At 43.3% G+C, this 19,745-nt stretch overlaps 1 protein-coding gene across 2 annotated transcripts in view; it reads right to left on the reverse strand.

Moving 5' to 3' along the window:
• Nucleotides 1-3,125: 3,125 nt before the first annotated feature.
• Nucleotides 3,126-19,745, reverse strand: part of SLCO5A1 (solute carrier organic anion transporter family member 5A1) — a 118,770-nt gene continuing 102,150 nt past the window's right edge. For both annotated transcript variants that reach the window (XM_037058686.1, XM_037058685.1), the window contains 4 exons: nt 14,927-15,086; nt 13,125-13,366; nt 11,046-11,110; nt 3,126-8,590 (listed from right to left, as the gene is read on the reverse strand). In XM_037058686.1, coding sequence (XP_036914581.1) covers nt 8,133-8,590; nt 11,046-11,110; nt 13,125-13,366; nt 14,927-15,086 — 925 coding nt within the window. In that variant the 3' untranslated portion in view covers nt 3,126-8,132. The remainder of the gene's footprint in view (nt 8,591-11,045; nt 11,111-13,124; nt 13,367-14,926; nt 15,087-19,745) is intronic.

Here is a 19,745-nt window from a genome sequence, read left to right on the forward strand (position 1 = left end):
ATTCAAGTTTACCTAACTAGATATGTTTGTCTGAAAATGATCGAAAAATACGTGTACTGCTCACCTAAGTGTGTTGTGGCATTGAGCACGTAGCCAGCGTAATACCTTGGGCGTCAAAGTGAGCCCACTGCTGTGTGAAGTAGAGAGAATGACTTTAAGAAATCAGGATTTTTCCTGCTGGGATTGGAACATCCCTGATCCCAGATGTTAGGGAAGCCCTGCAGATGGTTGGGGACAAAAGGAGCTACGGATGCTGAAGCCTTTTGTGCTGAGCGCTGCCTCACTTCCGCTGGCAAATGCTCTGAATCTTCAGCCCCCACACGAGTCAGCCTCCAAGGACTCCAGATTCTGAAGCCCAGAATCTGCATCCTCTCCCTCAAGCCTCCCCTCCCACATTACCCACTTCTCAGCCCCAACAGCACAGGTGACCCAGAACCAGAGTGGAACTGATCCAACCACTAATAGGTCTCAGCACAGAAGGAGATGTCATAGACTTCGCCACCTTAATATGTATGTGGTCACTAAGGCCCCACACAACTCAAGCCCAGGAACCAAAAGGGCCCAGAAATTAGTAGAGCATGTGTTTTCAATAGTGACCAGTAGGTGTCACTGTAAGGCAACTAAAGATATTTTTGCTGGGAGCCAAGAAACGGTGCCTGGCAGACTGGCCACTTAATTCATTTCTAAAGTAGCTTCACTACCATTTTGACAAGAACACATCTAGAACAACGTGGTCCACGGCAGTTTCTCTCTTTCTTCAGTGCTTAGGGTCCTAGCCATGCCAGCAGGCCAATAAATGGTTTTAGTGTTCAGCTGATTTATACGGATATTATGAGTTGGAACTATGTCAAACTTTGACATTTAAATTCAAAAGTGAGCGCTGCATATTGATCTCCTTGCTTTCCAGTGACGTTGTGCAATTAAAAATGTTTTTTGGCGCCCACATGCTGAAACTCCAGAGGCCATCTCTGCCCACCTGACAATTTTAAAAACAAGAGAGGAACTGGATGCTTTTTAATAGCTCTTAAAATGCTGAGGTCCACCAAGTCTGGGGCTACGGCCAGATGATGGTTACATCATAACCTTTCCTCTTTCCTCATTTCTCGAAAAGAAGCTTTTTCTCATGGATCTATACCCAAAAGCCCACTATTCAGATTGGTTATGCCTCTCCTGTTGAAAGTGCAGGATATTAAAGAAATTCAAGAGGAGCCCTTTGCCTAAAGTGCACACAAAGTTGAGGAGAAGTTGGTAGATGGGAGCAGGGGGTACTATGTGGTTTTTGCATAAATGGCTCCCTTGAAGAATGCACAAAACAAGCTGTGGCAGGAAACAAGCCAGAAATCAACAGACGTGCACTCAAGCCCCAATAGCTTATGCACCTTGAGCCACTGTGACCCTTTTGTTTCTCTGTGCAGTGGTTGGGGCGGGGAGGGGGGCAGAGAAAGAGAAATCAATTAGCCTGCTTTCCACCTACCGAGTGCTCAAGGCGGGGCTGTTACCTCCTTCCACCTCACACCCCAAAATCTCAGACGCTGCTGCATTTGGAGAACTCCGCCATCCATCGGAAGAGACCTCAAAATTCAGTGCTTTGTTTCCCCATAGATGGAACCTGAACTCACGTTCCTCCTCCAATTTCAGACCAGCTCCTGGGTCAGTTTAGCAACAATTAATTCAGTGGAGTTTGGGGAGAGGGGGGTTTTAACTGTTTTGTTAACCAAGTTTTGACCATCGCTCCTTAAGAAATCATTCTTTTTTAAGCTTGAGACTTTCCTTTTGTCCACCAATTTTTAGAATAGTAAGTTGGACTCCTTTGGTAATCATTCTCAGTCTGTCATGGTCAACTGTGTGGGGGAAAAACAAAAATTAAAATAAAAAAATCCACCCAATGCTCACCATCACTTCCCTGCACTTCCGGGATCCCAGAAGTTAGGCAGGAATGTGCAAATAGTTAGGACCAACGCAGCGTGGCAGGTAGCACTTCTGGGCTGAGGGGGAGAAAGGGCCCTCTGCCTTTCTCTGGGTCTTCCACTCCTTGCTCAGCAGCCAAGACCAACCTTGAATGTTCTAAATGGTGAGGCTTCAAGGCCATAGGATTTGTCAGGCTGGGTCCTCAAGGGACTACGTAGAACAGACCTTTATAGCCACGTGATGGAAATAAGAAGTCAACTTTTGTGCTATGAAGCCACTGAGATTTGGGGTTAGCAAGTTTTTTAAGCATAACTCAGACTCTCCTGACTAACATAAACTACGTTTCAGGCACAGTTCTGCAGGCCCAAAGTCTGTTTGAATTGAAATAGGTAAGTGATAAACTACCGAAAATTATTCTCTTTGGTGACTCAAAGGAAAATGTGCTCTTGCAGGCTCTCAAAACTATAGCCCTAATAGTTGACACATAGGACATTTGGCTTCATGGCCAAGTGACCAGTTATATAAGCAGCTCATCACTATGTACGGAGTTTGGAATAGCGGTGGCCTATTTAATCCAACCAAACCCCTGTGTCTTCCCTGTGAGGTGGGAGGGGGAAGGTGACCACACCAGCATCATCACTTCATCGCTTCAAACAACAAAAATCGTAAGAGACAAAGTAATTTCCATCCAACACATTTTATTCTCGTTTTTTCCTTTTTTTTCTTAGTTTTCAGTGATCAAGTATTCAAGATGTTGTAAACCAAGGTTGATTAGTACATTGACAATATATTTCATTAAACACAAGAAAATTATACATCTTTTCAATTACCTAAGAGGTCACCAAATAAATATCCATTTGAAAATTCACAAAATCAAACTTCTTTATGCACCAACTCAAAACAGCCTTTCTTCACAAGCACACACACCCCTACACACAAACACACACACGCCGAACACACACTCCACTAGGATCCTAATGCCAGCTGGCCTGACACAGTGTTACATTTCCTTTAACTGGAGAATTAGAGGCTGACCTGCCTGGTTCATGCTTCTCATTGATATTCGGGGTTAGGAGCAGAGGTATATATTTTAAGAAAAATGCCCACAATAAAGTCTTACCAATTATTCTTTTTCTTTTCTAGAGACAAACTTTAAACTTCTTTTGCTCACCCCTTTGGTTTAACAGTCCCTGCTATTACATTAGTTTTAGTTTTTAATGATATCCTCTCCTTGGATTTTAACATGTAATAGTAGAATACCAGAAAAAGATAACACCCTCAAAACCCTAGTATTAAAAACACCTTGCATGGGTGTACATTTCTGGAGAAGAAATAAGATTACCTGAAATATTTTCCCCCTCTCTGAAATTATTTCTATCTAGCATTTGATGATTCTTGCTAAAATAAATATCAAAAACGCTGAGTTTTTTATAGAAAAAAGGATTCCCCCTTACACACTTCATTTTTGCAATGCCACATTCATGGATGAACTGTAGTAATGAGAGTAATGAGTGCTTGTTCACGGGGAGTCCTCCAGGTGCCCCCAAAGCACAGCACATGCAGTCCCCCATCAGTGAAACACCGTGGATTCAGTGGTGCGTTTTTTGTGGTGAGCATGCTTCATCAAACACTTCTAGCACCAAGGCATTTTTTAAATGTGGCAATAGCAAATGCCTAGGGAGGGTTTTCTTCCTATTTGACCCTTCCTAGGGCTGAGAAAAACTGAGGTGCTTAAAATAACCTCTTCAAACACACAGATGTGATACCAATGTAGCAAGAAATCTGGGATGGATACAGCCAGCAGCATCCTGAAAGATGAAGAAAGAAGAGAAGACAGAACAGATAAAGTGCTCAAGGCCACTAACTTTGTGGGTCCGCGATGACGCTCCCTTGGCCGCTATGAAGGAGAAAATGCAGATGTGTAAAGGCTGCCACTGGCCTGCATACCAGAGAATCGGCAAGCCTGCAGTCCGGGCGGTTCCAGGCTTATTCAGTAGTGCGATGTCTATCGCTTCCCAGAATACTCAGTACGCACCGATACATCAATAGTTACCATCACCTTTCTGTGCCATGGAGGGTGTCTTACCTACACACAAAATCACAAAGTAGAACCGGCTACCAGCCTAGGCCTGGGCTCTCCTCTGGTTCCTGGCACACAAGAGAATCTCCACAAAATGCTCTGTTATTCAAACTACGAAGCTTCTCTTCGGTGCACCTGTGGCTTGTACATAACCGGCTCCAAAAAGAGAGGCTCTGGCTCCAAGCCCTCCAAGGATGCAAGCTGAGATTGCTGACGGAGGAAGGGTTTTCTCGGTGGGTGGCGAAAATGGGGAGCCGCCATCACCTCCGCCAGGTAACTCCCTTCTCCGATGGCTGGCGTTGCCAAGTGTGCGCTCCTGGTTGTTACCGCAGCTACTAACAGTCACCACCGTGGTCTGGGATATTATACGTAACATGTCGTATACGTTCGCTTAACATGTAACACTGTAAATATATATTCATTTCAAACTTTTATTAGGAAACTTAAACCAATTTTCACCGAACACAGATAGAAATGTTAACATTGCGAAGGCGGGGAGGGGTAGAACACCATACACCTGGAACCAGGAAGCTCCGATTCAATAAATCTGAACCCCCTTTCCTCATAATGTTTCATTTCAGAAACTCTACTGAGACCCAACATTACCACCAAAATTGGGTTTGTTCTATAGTAAGTACACACTATAAATAAATACTTGAGGTATGTTATGACAAAAAATTTTGACCATAAGACTTAGCTTAAATAAATGCAAATTTACCTTCCAGATCTAAACCTTAAATGCTAATGTTCCCTACAGATTTTTTCCATTTTACATAAAGAAATAGGAAGTTCTCTACTCCTCAGCAACAGTAGCACATCAAAAGCTGAGGTGATCTACCTCACTGTCTTCTAGTCACATCTTATCTCTGTTCGTCAAAACCATCCCATGCAGCGGAGAAGCCAGCCCCCAAGAGCCAGAGCCCTGCGTCTGAGCCCCGACCTGCCCACTCCCCAGTCCTCAGCGAGTCACCTTCCCTCTCAGAGCCTCAGTTTGCACCATCTGTTTAAAAAACAATAAAAACAGAAGAGCAGAACATAAATAGTTCTCTTTCAAACATAGTAAGAAATTAAAATGGACAATATATATTAAGTGCTCGATCAAATGCTCTGTAGCTAGTCAGCTGACGTGTGCTAATCCGCGTCCCCTCTGCCCCTCCCCTCTCCCCTCCCCTTGGTTCTGAATGACCTTTGACTGTTTTCAGGAAGTAAAGCCGCCTACAAAGGGTCAGGACCTCCCAGCAATGAAAATAACCAAAGAATGTGCTTCAACCCCCACCCCGTCCCCTTCCTAAATTAATAGACTACAGTCAAGGATATTATACTTGCATATTAGAGCCAAATACTATATTAATCTACCTAGTTTATTGGGAAACAAGATGACCTTTTCCAAAACAAGAAATTAGGAGTCTAAGCTCATGAAAAGTGGCAATTAAACTTATAATAGGAGCTATAAGTAACATAACCAATTTATTAAGAAGCATTTAAGAACCTCATATACATAATTAAATGGTTTCATCTATGAAATCATCTTTTTTGTTGACTACATAATATTCCAGTGATGCTACCAGAGCCCAAAGCATTTGGGGGACAACTCTTACTTGGTATATATTCCACAACTTTTACTACTTATTCCACACACACCAGTAACACATTAATGATACACCTGCTATTTATAAGCATCAGATACTTGAAGAAGTACAATACAACGTTGTGATGTACAATTCATGCCGATTTCTTTGAATTCTGGCCTAATCACCCCAAAGGGTCTCAGAGAATGGCAGATGGTAATGGGTCAAACGGTGCTCAGCAGTCATTGACGCAGAGCCAGGCGACAGTTCATGGCCGAGAAAGAGGGAGGCACTCTCCAGTTATACCTGGTGCGTCCCTCATTCTCTATCCTGGAGTTCTGAGGGTGCTCCTTTTCGAAACCTCTGACCAGGAAGAGAGAAACTGAAAGTGTCGGAACATATTATCTTAGCTACAAAAAAAGGTAAAATCCCAGCAAAATTTTCTTGATACTGTTTCTTAATAATCAGAGAGAAATTAAGAGAACAGTACCTCCCTCCAACCTACCTATCTGTAGCTCCAACACAAAAGGAAACTTTCTCTCCGAAAGGCTGAAAGATTTCCCGTAGAGGGGAAAGAGGAAGCCTCAAGCCCCAGCGTAGACACCGGCTTGGTCAGCAATATTTTCTAAAGACCTTCCACACGCACCATGCTGACCAAAGTTTGATGGACACCAGAATGACTACAGGCAACAATGCCTTATCAAACGAGACTGCTCAAAGGGAAGTCCTTGTCACCGAGACCACTGGCTCGAGCCCTCGGAGAGATTCTTCAGTCCAAGAGGGGTAGCCCTCTCCACAAACTGCATACACCGAGAGGACCATTTGACTGGTACCAATCCTAGGGAGAGAGGAGAACAACCCTGCACCCAGGAAGAGCCACACAACCCCAGGGGGCAACCACGAGTGGAGGGTGAAAACCCTGAATCGTGGGACAGTTGTGTCAGTCACGTTCTTTCTGCGGAAGAGGGCAGACCAGCCAGGGAAACCATTTGCTGGATGACCCCTACCGGCAAGCACAGGCTCCTTGGCAGAAGTGCTGACACTGGCGTTTGGACCTGACAGTCCCTCCTAAACCTGAGTGCTCATGGTCCTTTTTCTGCGCAGCCAGCTCCCAGGAGTTAACTTGCCATCGGTGCATAGTGCCGCCGGGAGTCATCTGCCTTAAGAACCAGAAAGCATCCTGGGTGGCACCTAAATCCAAGTGATGTGCCGGGAGGTCTCGAAAGGATCATGGATAATGAACCCAAGAGAAAAAAAAAGCCCTCTCTCAAATCACTTTCGGAAGGTCACAGTAGGAAGGAGTCAAAGGGCAGGGGGAAATGATTCTAACCCTAATGAAGCAGGAGTCAGCACAACGGACAAGTTTTTCTGGTATTTTTCAACCATTACGGAGGATCATATTCTAGGTCCAACTCCCAGATCTCCCTCCTCCGGTTTTCTCGGTGATTTCCATAGAGCAGGTAGAGATTTCCTGGCTTAATGACTTAATTTCAGTAACCACCATAGCCATTTTCTCTGCATAAGAAAGAGAACAATACAGATTTGCTAGTGATTCCAGGCAGATAATTATAGCAATGGGGTGGGACTCAATCACGCATCTCTGAAATTTTTTTCCTATTTTCCAACTATATTCCTATGTCCAACTATAACAAGATTACAATTCCTAACTACTCTACGTGAGCCCTTATGAGCTAAAATAATTTCTGCAGCAATTTGGGGGGGATGAGAAAGCCATGAGTTTCCTTATTATGCATCTCACATTACAGAGTCGAGGCCTATTGTTTAGCACACTGGTTTTAAAGCCCCTTAGGAAGGAATACTGGAGTTTATCTTCAAGCTATCAGATGATTTAGCAGCCTCCTTAACCACCTTGTGAGGGGGACAGATGGACTAAAAGAGGATGGGCTTTATGAAATGAAGTAGCTGTTCCTTTATCACACGATGCAGATGGTTCCTCTGAAGCATTTGAAAAATCCTACCTGATTTATAACTCTGCTATGGCTTAAAATGCTATTAACAGTACTTTAAAGAGCTTCCTCTTTTCAAAAACGTATCTGCTGCAGTCTCTGAAAGCAAAAGTAGCATGCTGCACTTATTTTCCCAGTCAAATTGCATAGTTGAGGCGAATTCATTTGTGCTTTGTAGCAGAACTCACAGTAGGTGCTCAGATCTAAAGATTTTGACTTGTAAATGCAAAGCCATGGTCAAGCGCACCTTTGTGTGGAGTGTGCACTAATAAGATGCATCGCCATTACAAGTCCATGATTGTGTTCATCGTGTCCCTTGACCTTATACTTATTGGAGTATGAGCATGAAGTCAACATAGCGGAAATGGTAACAAGTGGACCTAAACTCCTTCTTGGAGAGAATCGAGAGAAAGGCTCTCAGTCTCGTTGAGGTATCCAGCCCTCATTCAATAGTGGCTGTGTTCACTGAGCTTTGTTGGTTTGAGGATTGTGTCTTTAGAGGCTAAAAAAGGAAAGAAAGAGAAAAAGGCACGGGTGTTTCTCAAGTTGCCAATATTCAACTCAACCAACAAAACTAAAGTCTTCCATTTTCAAGTTTCGGGAGGGAGGCTACACGGCAGCAGGGCTCTCTTCCAGCCCCGGGTCTGGGGAGGAACTTATTGCTTCTGGGAAGGGCCCCGGATAGGTCTGTGCCGCCAACTGGATCCCTTTTCGCAGACAAGTCTCTTCCTGGAACTCTCCCTGGGTGCTGAAAGCAGGACAAGACCTAGTCCGGGCGTGCTTACCGGCACCGTCGGGGCGGCCCACCATCTCACTCACAGTGCCCAGAGGGAACTCTCTCCACCTTGGCCTCTGCAGCACCTCCTCCTTGTATTTAATGGAGTACCAGGCCAGAAAAATAAAAATAAAGCCAACAAATTTGAGGCCGGCGGCCAAGCCAAAGTAGACAAAACGAAATGACGTCACATTGTACTCCCAGCAAGAGCCCTGCACGCCACACTCCTGTTGCCACAGCATGCAGGTGGTGTCGATGACTGCTCCAAAATAAATCGGAGTGGGGATGTACGCTGCAGGGGTGGGGGGGAAAGGAGAAAACTAGTTAGCGCGTCGGATAAGAGACCGCACGTTCGTGAGTCAGCAAGGTGTTTTGTGTGCTCTGAATACAGTAGAGGGGAGTGGTTTTCTTGTGTCACTTGATTTTTTTTTAATGTGTCACATGTCGTGACACATTATATGATAATATATTTATCATAAAATGTTCAGTAAATGGCAGATACTTTAAATCTTCGAGTTTGCAATCCAGTCAGAATGTGTTATTGATTTTTTAGGATCATAAAAATGTCTATTGCTAACAAATGCAATTTGGGAAACCTTTTAAACTTAAAAATCAGATTTTTGTCATCAACTATTCAAGACGCTGTACCAGAAGCCTTTACAATCCACTAAAATTCAGCACACTGAGTTCCGTGGGTTCTAGTATTGAACAAGGAAAGCACTGTCTCTTATAAGTCAGAAATCATGTTAAACGGCAACTTTATAAAGGCACTTGGGGTACAGAAATAATTCGGGCATAAAATTCATCTTTAAAGCTTAGGAAACAGCTCTGATGAGTCGTAGTAACTTCACACTGGGGCCATGTAACAGACATTCCTTTAATCCCATAAGAAAGCCTACCCAAGTGAACCTCCTTCAGCATCTCACTCCCTTTGCCAGAATGAGTCTCTGGCCCTTGCTTGTTCACCTTGCATCGGAACACCCCACCCCTCGTTTAAATCCCTTACTCACTCAGATGCCACTATATTCCCACTGCATTTTGTATTAAGCTCCCTCTTTCAACAATCACACTGTTTGCATATCTGCCACCCACAAGCTCCTCCATGGCAAGGGCCATGCCTGTTACTCTCTGCCTCCCAAGGACCAAGAGGACAGCCCATGGATCCTCAGTGTGAGTTTAGAGAAGGAAGTAATGGGAGGGCAGGAACGAGGGAGGAAGGAGAGGAGAGAGGAAGGGGGGCAGAACAGGTGGGCTAATAGCCCAGGTGGCTGTGGGTGATACATTTTTAAACATGGTGCATTCATTTAAAAGGGAACATGTTCACTATAATTAACATTTAACACTTTTTAAATCCTTAAAGGCCTCTTTTTGCTTTGGCCTTTGGGGAAATAGAAATTGGCATGTTGAACAGCACTTTTTTACAAGCACTAGAACTTAAGGTAGCATTAAACAATAAGTTCCTGAAACGTTACGGTTTCCATGTGTTGACCCACCTTTACCTCCACAACCACATCAGATCAGCTGACTCCAGGGCATCACAGATAGGCCAGCAAATGAGGAACTATTTTTTTCTTTCCTAATCAACTACCCCTTTGCTAAACAAATTTTCTTCTTTGCAAATAACTTTTTAGTTTTCAAGAGAAGCATAAGGCATACTTCTTAACTGTATCAAAGTATGTCAGAATTTCCTTTAACCAGCATGCCTTGAAAAAATGGTACCTCAGTGTCTCACTGGTACCAAAACAGACAAGCCATGCATTCAGTACAACCAGAAGTCTTTGAGGCTCACTGGAAAGTACGCCTCGCTCAGTCTCAAGACACCAACCACAACATAGGCCAAATTTAAAATTCCAGAGATGATTAAGGTTTCAAAGGGTCCAATGATACCATTTTAAAATGTTTTACCTTTCAAAACTAAAATAAAAAATTTGAATCAGAAAACATTTTTTGTCCTGTAAACAATGCTACTGATTACTGTGGGAAAAAACAGCTGTACAAAATCAGACTGCCATTTAAGAAAGAAAAAATATGCCTGATGATGAGGAAGTCAATTAAAAAAATACATTGAAATTGATCAAGAGGATGGACCACTACTTCACAGGCTATTCCCCACACATTGTTCCAAGACCTCACAGGGTGCTGCGGTGTGTGTAAAAATCGGAATGATATTCTTCACACCCAGTGAGCTCTGCAACCATCCGAACAAACACGGCACTAAGGAGCTTCTCTGGTTAATAAGTAAAGGGCAGTCAATGTGGGCATTGCTCGTTTTTCTTTTTTGAATGTTTTCTTTCTTTTCCTCAGAAAACTTGATAGGTACACTCGTTGCCTAATCCAATAAAATTAGTGGAAAGAAGATAGACATTTTCACAAATAAAATGAGCACTACTCCCCTTCACTTTCATATCAGAAAGGCATAAAGGAACAAAAACGCCAACATCAAGCCCACCACAATTGCTTGGGCCAATATTTCTTACTGTAGAAAATTCTCTGGGGAATTTAGCCCAAGTTTATGTTCACAGTGAAATAGAAACTGACCTAAAGTTGCTTTTGTTTTGTTTCATCATATGAGAGAACTAGTCAACTTTCAGTCTGAATCAGAAAATAAGGAAGTCATGCCCTTAGGCCTGCAAACCCTCCCTACGCCAGTGGTGACAAACGACTGACTTGCCATTTTTAAAGGACAGTGAGCATTTGCCATCTGCAAAGAGGAACTAAGAGGCACTTTGGGAAACTGAGGGACGTACCAAGCGTTCGCAATAAAACAAACTGCATTCCCAGAGCAAAAGGTCTCTCCTCATCTTCTACGGACCTGAGGGGAAGGGAACGAGAGAAATGTTTTAAAGCTGTGGCCTTGAGAAAATGACTGTCAAGTAAACCCTGCTTATCGCAGAGCCAGGAACCAAAGAGATGCTGGGCCCAGGTATTTCATTTGCTAGAATTTACTAACAATAGCCAAGCAAGACTGCTGGTGGCTAAACCAGTGAATAAATGCACCCCCAGTGAAGACACCAAGGCAGCTCCAATGTACTCTAATTGTTTCCATTTAAATACTGATGGAAGAAAGGCCAAGGGGTCAGGGCTGAAGCACAGGAAGTGGTCCTAACTGAGCTTCCCAAACCAGTTCTGTTAGATATATAAAGCATTCTATCTTAACCACTACATTTTTTCCTGTTTGCCTATACTTTCCCAAATGGTACGTACACTGAAAAGTACCCCCATCATTTCTCAAGGAAAAGCATAAAGAAAAATGTTTTAAATATATAGTCAAAAATACATATAGGGAACAAGCCAAAAGTTAGGGAAATAATGAATCCCTTCCAACCACCTCATGTTTTCTTCTTTTCCTAAAACGTATGCTCCAAGTAATCCCCACACGGCAGGAAGACTACAGTCTTTGATTTTGTAAATAGAAAAGATGAAAAAGCTCCTTTTTCAAAGCTTTAGGTTAGTGCCAACCGGTGACTTGCTGTGTTTGGACACTATAAACTAGGCAGCCCTCACCTGGGTGACTGAACATAATCTCACGGAATTAAAGTTCAAAGAGTAAGATGATTTAACATCTCCCTTAGTATTAAAGGTCAAAGAATTACATCATATTATGATTTGTACTTTCTAATGATGAGGTACCTTCCCCTTCCTGTCCCATACACACAGGTCCTAGGCAGAGAGTGTAGAATTCCCCAGGACTGGTGTACTTGCCATCTATTCTCCACCGTCTTTATCTTCACAGAGCATGTGCCCAAAGCTGCACACGGAGATGCTACTCCACAAGTGTGTGCTGATGGGGGGACTGAGTGAGCAAACTATCAGGCCCTTCATGCACTGTCATCTACAGTCAAGGAAGGGACTGGCTGGGAAACCTCTAACTCAGCATCCCATAGACGGGAAGCCAGACTCTGCAGAATAGGCAGGCAAGCCCCCCAACGGTCCTGCTAAGAAAGCCGTCACCGTAGCTGTTTCCAACCAGGTACCCAGCAGTGTGAGGACCAGAGGGGTCAGGGAGGAGCTACAGAAAGAGTAAGGACTCATTCCCCCTCCTGACTCCTTCTTGCACTGTATGCCCACAGCCCCCCAAAGCTGCCATGCGTGTGTTCAGGTTCCTCCACGCTGCTCCCTTCCTTCCTTTGCCCACCACAGTCTTCATTGAAAATACCAACGTCGGATTGGAATGTGCTAGCATCTCCCTTGTTCATAGGACTTCCATTAAGGTAATTTCTATATTCTCATATAAGAAAAAAAAACACCCACAAACAGGATCTGCAGTATGGCAAAGAAAGTGCAGCATGAACTGAAAAATTACACTTTTCCAGTCCACCCTTTCCTTGTTCAACTCCAAAGTTTTATGCGAGAGTAAAATTAGTGAAATTGGCAATTTGAACCATAGGCCCAGCCTGGAGGACTGTCTCTAGGGTTGGAGATAATATTTTTTGCTGTTTTCAGAACTCAGCAACTTCACCCAAATGACTTCCTGCCTCCGCCAGGGCCAGGCTTCTTGTAGAGAACGAGGTGCTAGCTACCAGCTCCTGAAATGGAACCATTTTGGGCAGAATCTTCAGGAACCCAAGGCACTCAAAAGAAGTTACACTGAACCATAAGAATAAGACCCATCTGACAAAAGCAAGTCCGGGAGTGGGCAATGTTACAGCCTCTCCCTTTCTGACATGGGAAAACTCCCGTCTCAGAAGTTCGCCAGGCGAACCTCTGGGTGCTTTTCCTGCACAATCTAATCTTGTTTTCCTCTGTGCATTAGATCCCAGTCCTGGAACACGAATTCTGGCAATTTGAGTACATAACCCACCCAAGAAGTTGGATGCTGTTCTCACCTGAGTGTCACTATGATGGCCGATGGTTGGGCACAGGCTGTGATGAAGGTGACTATGAAAAGAAAAACTAAGAACGGGATGAGGGTGTTACAGGCTCGTTTGCACTTCCCAGACACGGCATAGCCATTCTCGTTGAGATAGGTTTTGACAATAACCACACGGAGCTGACTGCGCTGCCCCACCGTGGGTGGAGTGATCACTTGCCGGCTTTGGACACAGGTGCATTCAGTGTAATTCCTTATCTAAGTGACAGATTAGAGAGATCAGTCATTTGTGTGCCATTTAAAAGCAAAATTCAAAAAAAAAAAAAAGCAAAATTCAGCACAGGAATAGTAAGACAACGTTTAGTTCAAATGCACTCCAATAACTCCAATATTTTTAAAAATGCAAATGATTTACTTAGAAATATCTTCCTCATTGTTGACAATAAGTGTTCAAAAAGTACATTCAACAATAACCAAATCCACTGGTCAAAATTGTTTAAACCTAAACTTTTCCAAGGAGCTTTCACCACTCCACTTTAGAGCATCCATATTTTGTATGCTCGTTTTGGGACCTAATTAAATGCTGCTTCGACCGCTCTTTCCCTGCTGGGCTCTCAACAGGAGAAGCTCTCAAAAACAGGAACCCAGCCTGATTTTCATCTGTGCTCACCAAGGCACCTCGCACGACCCTGAGTGCAGAGTAGGACCTAGTGTAAATGCAGATCGTTCATGACAGCTTCCACTCCAGCAACAGTGCACGTAGATGGCACTGGCTCTTGCATGTGAAACCAGCTAATTCAAGGGACAAAAAAAAAATGTGTTTCAATGAAACAACCAATCAAGCTTTTGCCACTGCCACTGTGACCTCTCAGTCACTTAGAAAGGCCGTTGGGGCAAACCGGAAGTTGGGACGCTACGTGGCCATCTGAGGGGCAGGGACTGCTGACGTCTTTGTATGAATCAGGGCTGTGCACCAGGGCACGGGCTCACCCCCAGGGAAGGGCTTGGCCACCAGAGAAACTCTCCTCATTGTCTCTTTCAACTGATCACACACCAGAGCGCACCAATTATATAATGGGAAGCCAGCATCAGGAATTCTCAAGTTATCACTTTTGTTTAAAACTCAAAAGTCAAGTATGACATTCCAGAAACGCGCAGTTGATGGGATAATGCCTTGTCACCAGCCTCCTACAATCGCTTTTATACAAAGAATGAAACCAGGCTCAATAAGGAACTGAGTAGAATATGAAAACCTTTCCCCACAGTATTACAGCCTATTTATAATTCACAGGGAAAGGAATTCTCGAAATAGCCTATTCTTGAACTGACAGAAATATCTTTACTCTGAAAGCTAAAAAATAAAAAAGTCAGAACCAAAAATCTAGAAAAAACGGCCACTGCCCCTCTTCATTGACTCTCAGCAGGGGAGGGGAGGTACACTCCTAATCTCTTCAATCAGCACCCGTGTGGTCATCTTGACCTTCAAATCCGTCACAAGGGTCCTGTGGAGGAGCAAACGAGAGGCCCAGCACTCAACCTTATCAAGTTTCACTGAGTCGGCAACAAACACAAAGTAGGAGAGGGCTGATGTGGGAGCAAAGTGCTACACCCAAATACTCCAATCATCCCTGAGGAAGAAAAGAAATGGTATTGCATAATAGTCTTTCCTCTGGTTTTGTGTCAGAGGTATTTTGTAGGTTATTTGAAGTTTCTTGAAAAGGGAGTCTGAGGTCCTGCATTTCCTCCGAATCTAGCACACCCTTGTCACAGGATGTTGGATTCACAACAGCGCAGGAGGAACCTGTGAAATACACTCACCCCGGTGCTAAGATTACCACTATTCACACAGCCAGCCAGACAGGGGTTGAAGTACGTAATTCCATCCGATCCGCAGACGGGCTCGTACTCGTGGGTCCGACAACCACAGTTAACGTTGCAGCTCCCTGTCAGGTTCCTGTGAGGCATGGTGAGCGAGGGCCTGAGAGAGAGAAGAGGCAGATGGCAGACCGTGAGTGACGTTTACTAAAATAAGACTAATAAGGAAGCTCTCGACATCAAGTCATTTGTTCATGTTAGAGAAGACATTCCTGTTAAATCAAAGCTATGGTTCCATGAAGTGGCCGCTCTTGATAATTATTTTTGTAACTTTAAAATAAAACAAAACCGAAAGCAAAGTGTTACAATTTTCTGGCACCTCGTATTCAATAGTTTTGTGCCAGATGATCCATCCTGCCTCAATTCTACCCTCCTTGGTGCCAGGGCCCTGTCTCAATCACTGCGCCCAGCCGTTCTCATTGCAGATGCCTTGTCCTAGGTCTTAACGAACCTGGGCTTCAAGTCCTTTATCTGTAAAGTGGAGGAACTAACTTTGAGGGGCGAAATCGGTAACACCATTATGAGGACACGAACATGGAATCCATCAGTCACAGTTGTCAACACGGTTTCTTTGGCCAGCAACTTTAATTGTTCTAGAATAAATTACCAAAGAAAGCTGTGGGACTCTAGACAATCATTATTAGTGAGCCCTGGTTCCTTGCTTGGGACTAACACTTACATGGACTCTGAGTGAACATGAGCGCTCTGTTTGGAAGGCTAACTTGTCGGAGGGGCTTCCATTTACTAGGAAGCTGCGCAGCCCCGTCCCACGAGGCCAAGGGCAGCGTACCGCAGCCCTTGAGCACTGTCTGCCCCTGGGGTGAGCTCACTTCAGGCTCAGGAGAGGCTGCTTAGTGCCCCTCACATTGAAACACTCGCACCCTTATTTTACTCCAGTCTGCTTTCTGGGGAGTGGGTGATGATCAAGCAAGATTTCACATAGACTTCTAATTTCTATTTTATTTCTCGCTCACACTGCATGATGGACATTTTCTAGTGACTATGTTCACATGAGGTTATGGAATTGTAAACTTGGTCCTTAGCTTAATAATATTCACAGGTGTTTTTGAAACAAAAAGTTTAAACACATATTACATCATTTTATAGATTTTGGGTAGATGTGTTTAGATCTTGGATACAAAATTTAAAACTCATTAGACAGAATTTTGCTTATATTTCATATCTCCTTGATATTCCTAAAATGAAATAAAACAAATTTTGTATCTCCAAAACAGCCAAAAATAGATGAAATCATGTACTTAAAGCTAGAAACGAACTCTAAGCCTATTAATAAAAGTAGCTAGAATAGCCCCAGCCAGTGTGGCTCAGCTGGTTGGGTATCGTCCCACAGACCGAGTGCCAGTTCAATTCCTGGTAGGGAAACATGTGTGGGTTGTGAGTTCAGGTTGAGGCATGCACAGAAGGCAGCCAACTGATGTGTGTCTTTCTCTCATTGATGTTTCTCTCCCTCTATTTTTTCCTCCCTTCCTCGCTCTCTAAAAAAAACAAATCTTTACTTAGAATTTTTTTAAAAAGTAGCTANAATAAAAGTAGCTAGAATAGCCCCAGCCAGTGTGGCTCAGCTGGTTGGGTATCGTCCCACAGACCGAGTGCCAGTTCAATTCCTGGTAGGGAAACGTGTGGGTTGTGAGTTCAGGTTGAGGCATGCACAGAAGGCAGCCAACTGATGTGTGTCTTTCTCTCATTGATGTTTCTCTCCCTCTATTTTTTCCTCCCTTCCTCGCTCTCTAAAATAAACAAATCTTTACTTAGAATTTTTTTTTAAAGTAGCTAGGATAATCCAGAAACACACATAACTAAGATCCTTTAGTAAACCTTTCCCCTGTACTTTTCAGAGATTTCCTTTAGCATTAGTGATATTATAATAAATGAAAGATTTTGAATGATGCCATAAGATTTAAATAATGGAGAAAAAAGACTTCAGTGGGTTAAGCTGTCCGTGGGACACAGATAAAGAGATGGATGGTTTAATTAGAGAATTTAGGAGTGACCTGGCCAGAAATGCTAGTCACCCAGAGGGCTGGTAGTAGCCTGCTGTCTAAGAGACCAAATAGCAGGAAGGCAAGCCCAGGAGTGGTGACAAGGGGACTGGAACGCAACTGTGTGAAGCTGAGGCAAGGTCTGAACTAACAGACTACACCTATTTAATTCCTATAGTCTTAGTACTTTGGAGCACTAAAACTATACCGAGAGAAACAACTTCAGGGGGGATTCCCAAGCTCTTAGACTTTGGAGCTGGGAGGGACTGAGTAGATCACACTGACCGATGGTTACCAGTCACTGCTGAACGCAGACAATGAGAAAACACTTCCTCGCCGTTTATAGCTCAAGAAAGTATCCCCAGGAAAGTCCTGGCCCGGGACCCCCAGTCACAAAACCAGAAGCTGATGTAATACATTTTAGTTTAAGTTCAAAGACTTGACATGATGAATGAGAGGTAATAACGCTAGAATCACTAAATGATTTATTAAGACGGTACTGGTGAAAAATTCTGTATGCAGACATCAGACTTAACCCCATTTTTAGTAACTATTTGAAGAAAAGGTAAAGTGGAGAGCAATAACTCACATTATGAAAAGTGTTTATATTAAGTACTACTTAAGCCGCAGTTTTCACAGTAAATCCTGGCTCTTTGGCTGCAGGATGGTTAGGACACACCTGTGTGAAATACAGTTCGGCAAACACCAAGAGAAAGAAAAATACATTTCCTAATTCAAACGGCAGGGAAATTGGGGGTGTTGGGAATGTAATTATTTCTGTTGGAAATGGGCTAGGATATTAGCTACAGCTCCTGGGATTTTTCTATGGGAAGAATCATCAGATTCTCCAATCTGAAGTTTCTTTTTCTTTAATTTTATTTTACTGTGGTTAGAACACTTAACAAGAGGTCTATTCTCTTCAGAAATGTTAAGTGTACAATGCAGTGTTGCTGACGGGGATATAATGTCATACAGCAGAGCTCTCTACAGCTTACTCATCTCGCTTCAGTGAAACTTTATGCCGATGGACCAGTAACTTCACATTCCCCTTCCCCCGCCACCCCGCCCTGGGCCACCAGCATCCGCTCTTTGATTCTACGAATTTAACTATTTTAGACCTCATATGGGTGGAATCATGCAGTATTTGTCTTTCTGTGATTTCTTTCACTTGGACTAGTTTGTGGCTTATATCACTTTGCATAGTGTCCTCAAGTTTCGTCCATGTTGTCACATATTGCAGTTTCCTTCTTTGTGAGTCTGAACACAATTTCACTGTATGTATACATCACAGTTTCCTTATCCATTCATCCACTAATGCACATTTATGTTGTTTCCACATGTTGGCTGTCAAATCTGAATTTTCTAAGGGAACCCCTAATAACACATCAGGTTCATCCTACAAAAAAACTGTGGCTCCATTTTGACTCAAAAGGAAAAGTTCATCCTTCTAAAACTTCCCAAATCTACCTAGGCACCTAGATGCTTCTTGAATACTCAATGCTAATTCAAAGATGGGTCAGTCATTAAGTCCTTCAAGGTGAGAAAACTCACCGTGCTAGTCAATTACCAATTGAAATTCCTGGTAGACCTGGAACTCCTTATACAAACTTTAATAAATGGAGTTTGCTTGCATTTGGTGGCTGCTTCTTCATGTTTTCTTTTCCTTCAGAATAGTTTAATAATCCAAGGTATTCTATTAGTAATCAGAGAAACCTGGGTTCAAACGTAGCTCTTCCATTTCCTAGTTGTGTGACTCTAAGAAAGTTATTTGATCCCTCGGAGCCTCTTTCTCCTCATATTTAAGACAAGAAAAAAATTGACTGCTTATTGTCTATAGAATTTTATTCTAGTTTATCCTCTCTGTGAGAGACCAGAACTATTACCAACCCATATTAACGATAAGGAAATTGAGAGAGAGGTTAAGAAATTTGCCAAGTACCTTATTCAATCCTCACAGCCATTTGAGAAAACAGATATTATCACTACCACACCTTAAAGATGTAGAAACCAAGCACAGAAAAGTTAGATAATTTGCTCAGATTCACATAGCTAGTATGTGGCAAGGCCAAGGTGAAAATCTTGACTGGCTGCCTTGATAGCCGCAGAGCAAAAGCAGTCCATGCGCAGAGCACGTAGCCTTACGCCTGGAACTCAGCTGTACCAGAATATTAGGAAACAGAGCACTACTGAAGGAGACGGATACATTCTCCGTCACTCTTTTAATAAGGAAGTGGTGTGAGCACTTAGGTGTGTGCCTATATGAAACACAAATTCAAAATAGCTCCATTGTGGTATTTAGAAAGAACACAACCTCTGTGAAATAGATACTCTGGGTTGGATTTGGTTCCATTCCTGATTAATTGATGACTTTGAGCAAATGATTTCACTACTTAAGCCTCTGTCCCTTTAACTGAAACATGTGGATAATAATCCAGACAGTAGAGTGAGATTGTAAGCGTTAGATAAAAAAGACACCTATTAAGTGCCAGACACCATACCTGAACCAAAAGGCCTGGCAAAGGTCCCTCTCTTCACTGCCACCCCCTTTATGTCTCTCTTTATTGGCTTCAAAACAGAAGAAAATCCCACCTGTGAGTCTCCAAATCATGCAGAATGAGACAGTCTGTACTAGGCAGGCCAACCTCCTGCTTAGGGGCAGGCTATGCCCCACACAGGGGCACTCAGACAGGGGGCCACGGAGAGGCTGAATCGTAACTCTCACCCTGATTGGAGAGGGAGTCCCATTATTATTCACACAAAGG

The sequence above is a fragment of the Sturnira hondurensis genome, unplaced genomic scaffold (genome assembly GCF_014824575.4).
Source record: "Sturnira hondurensis isolate 20B ecotype Veracruz unplaced genomic scaffold, ASM1482457v3 Scaffold0010128, whole genome shotgun sequence".
In the NCBI taxonomy this organism is placed as follows: domain Eukaryota; kingdom Metazoa; phylum Chordata; class Mammalia; order Chiroptera; family Phyllostomidae; genus Sturnira; species Sturnira hondurensis.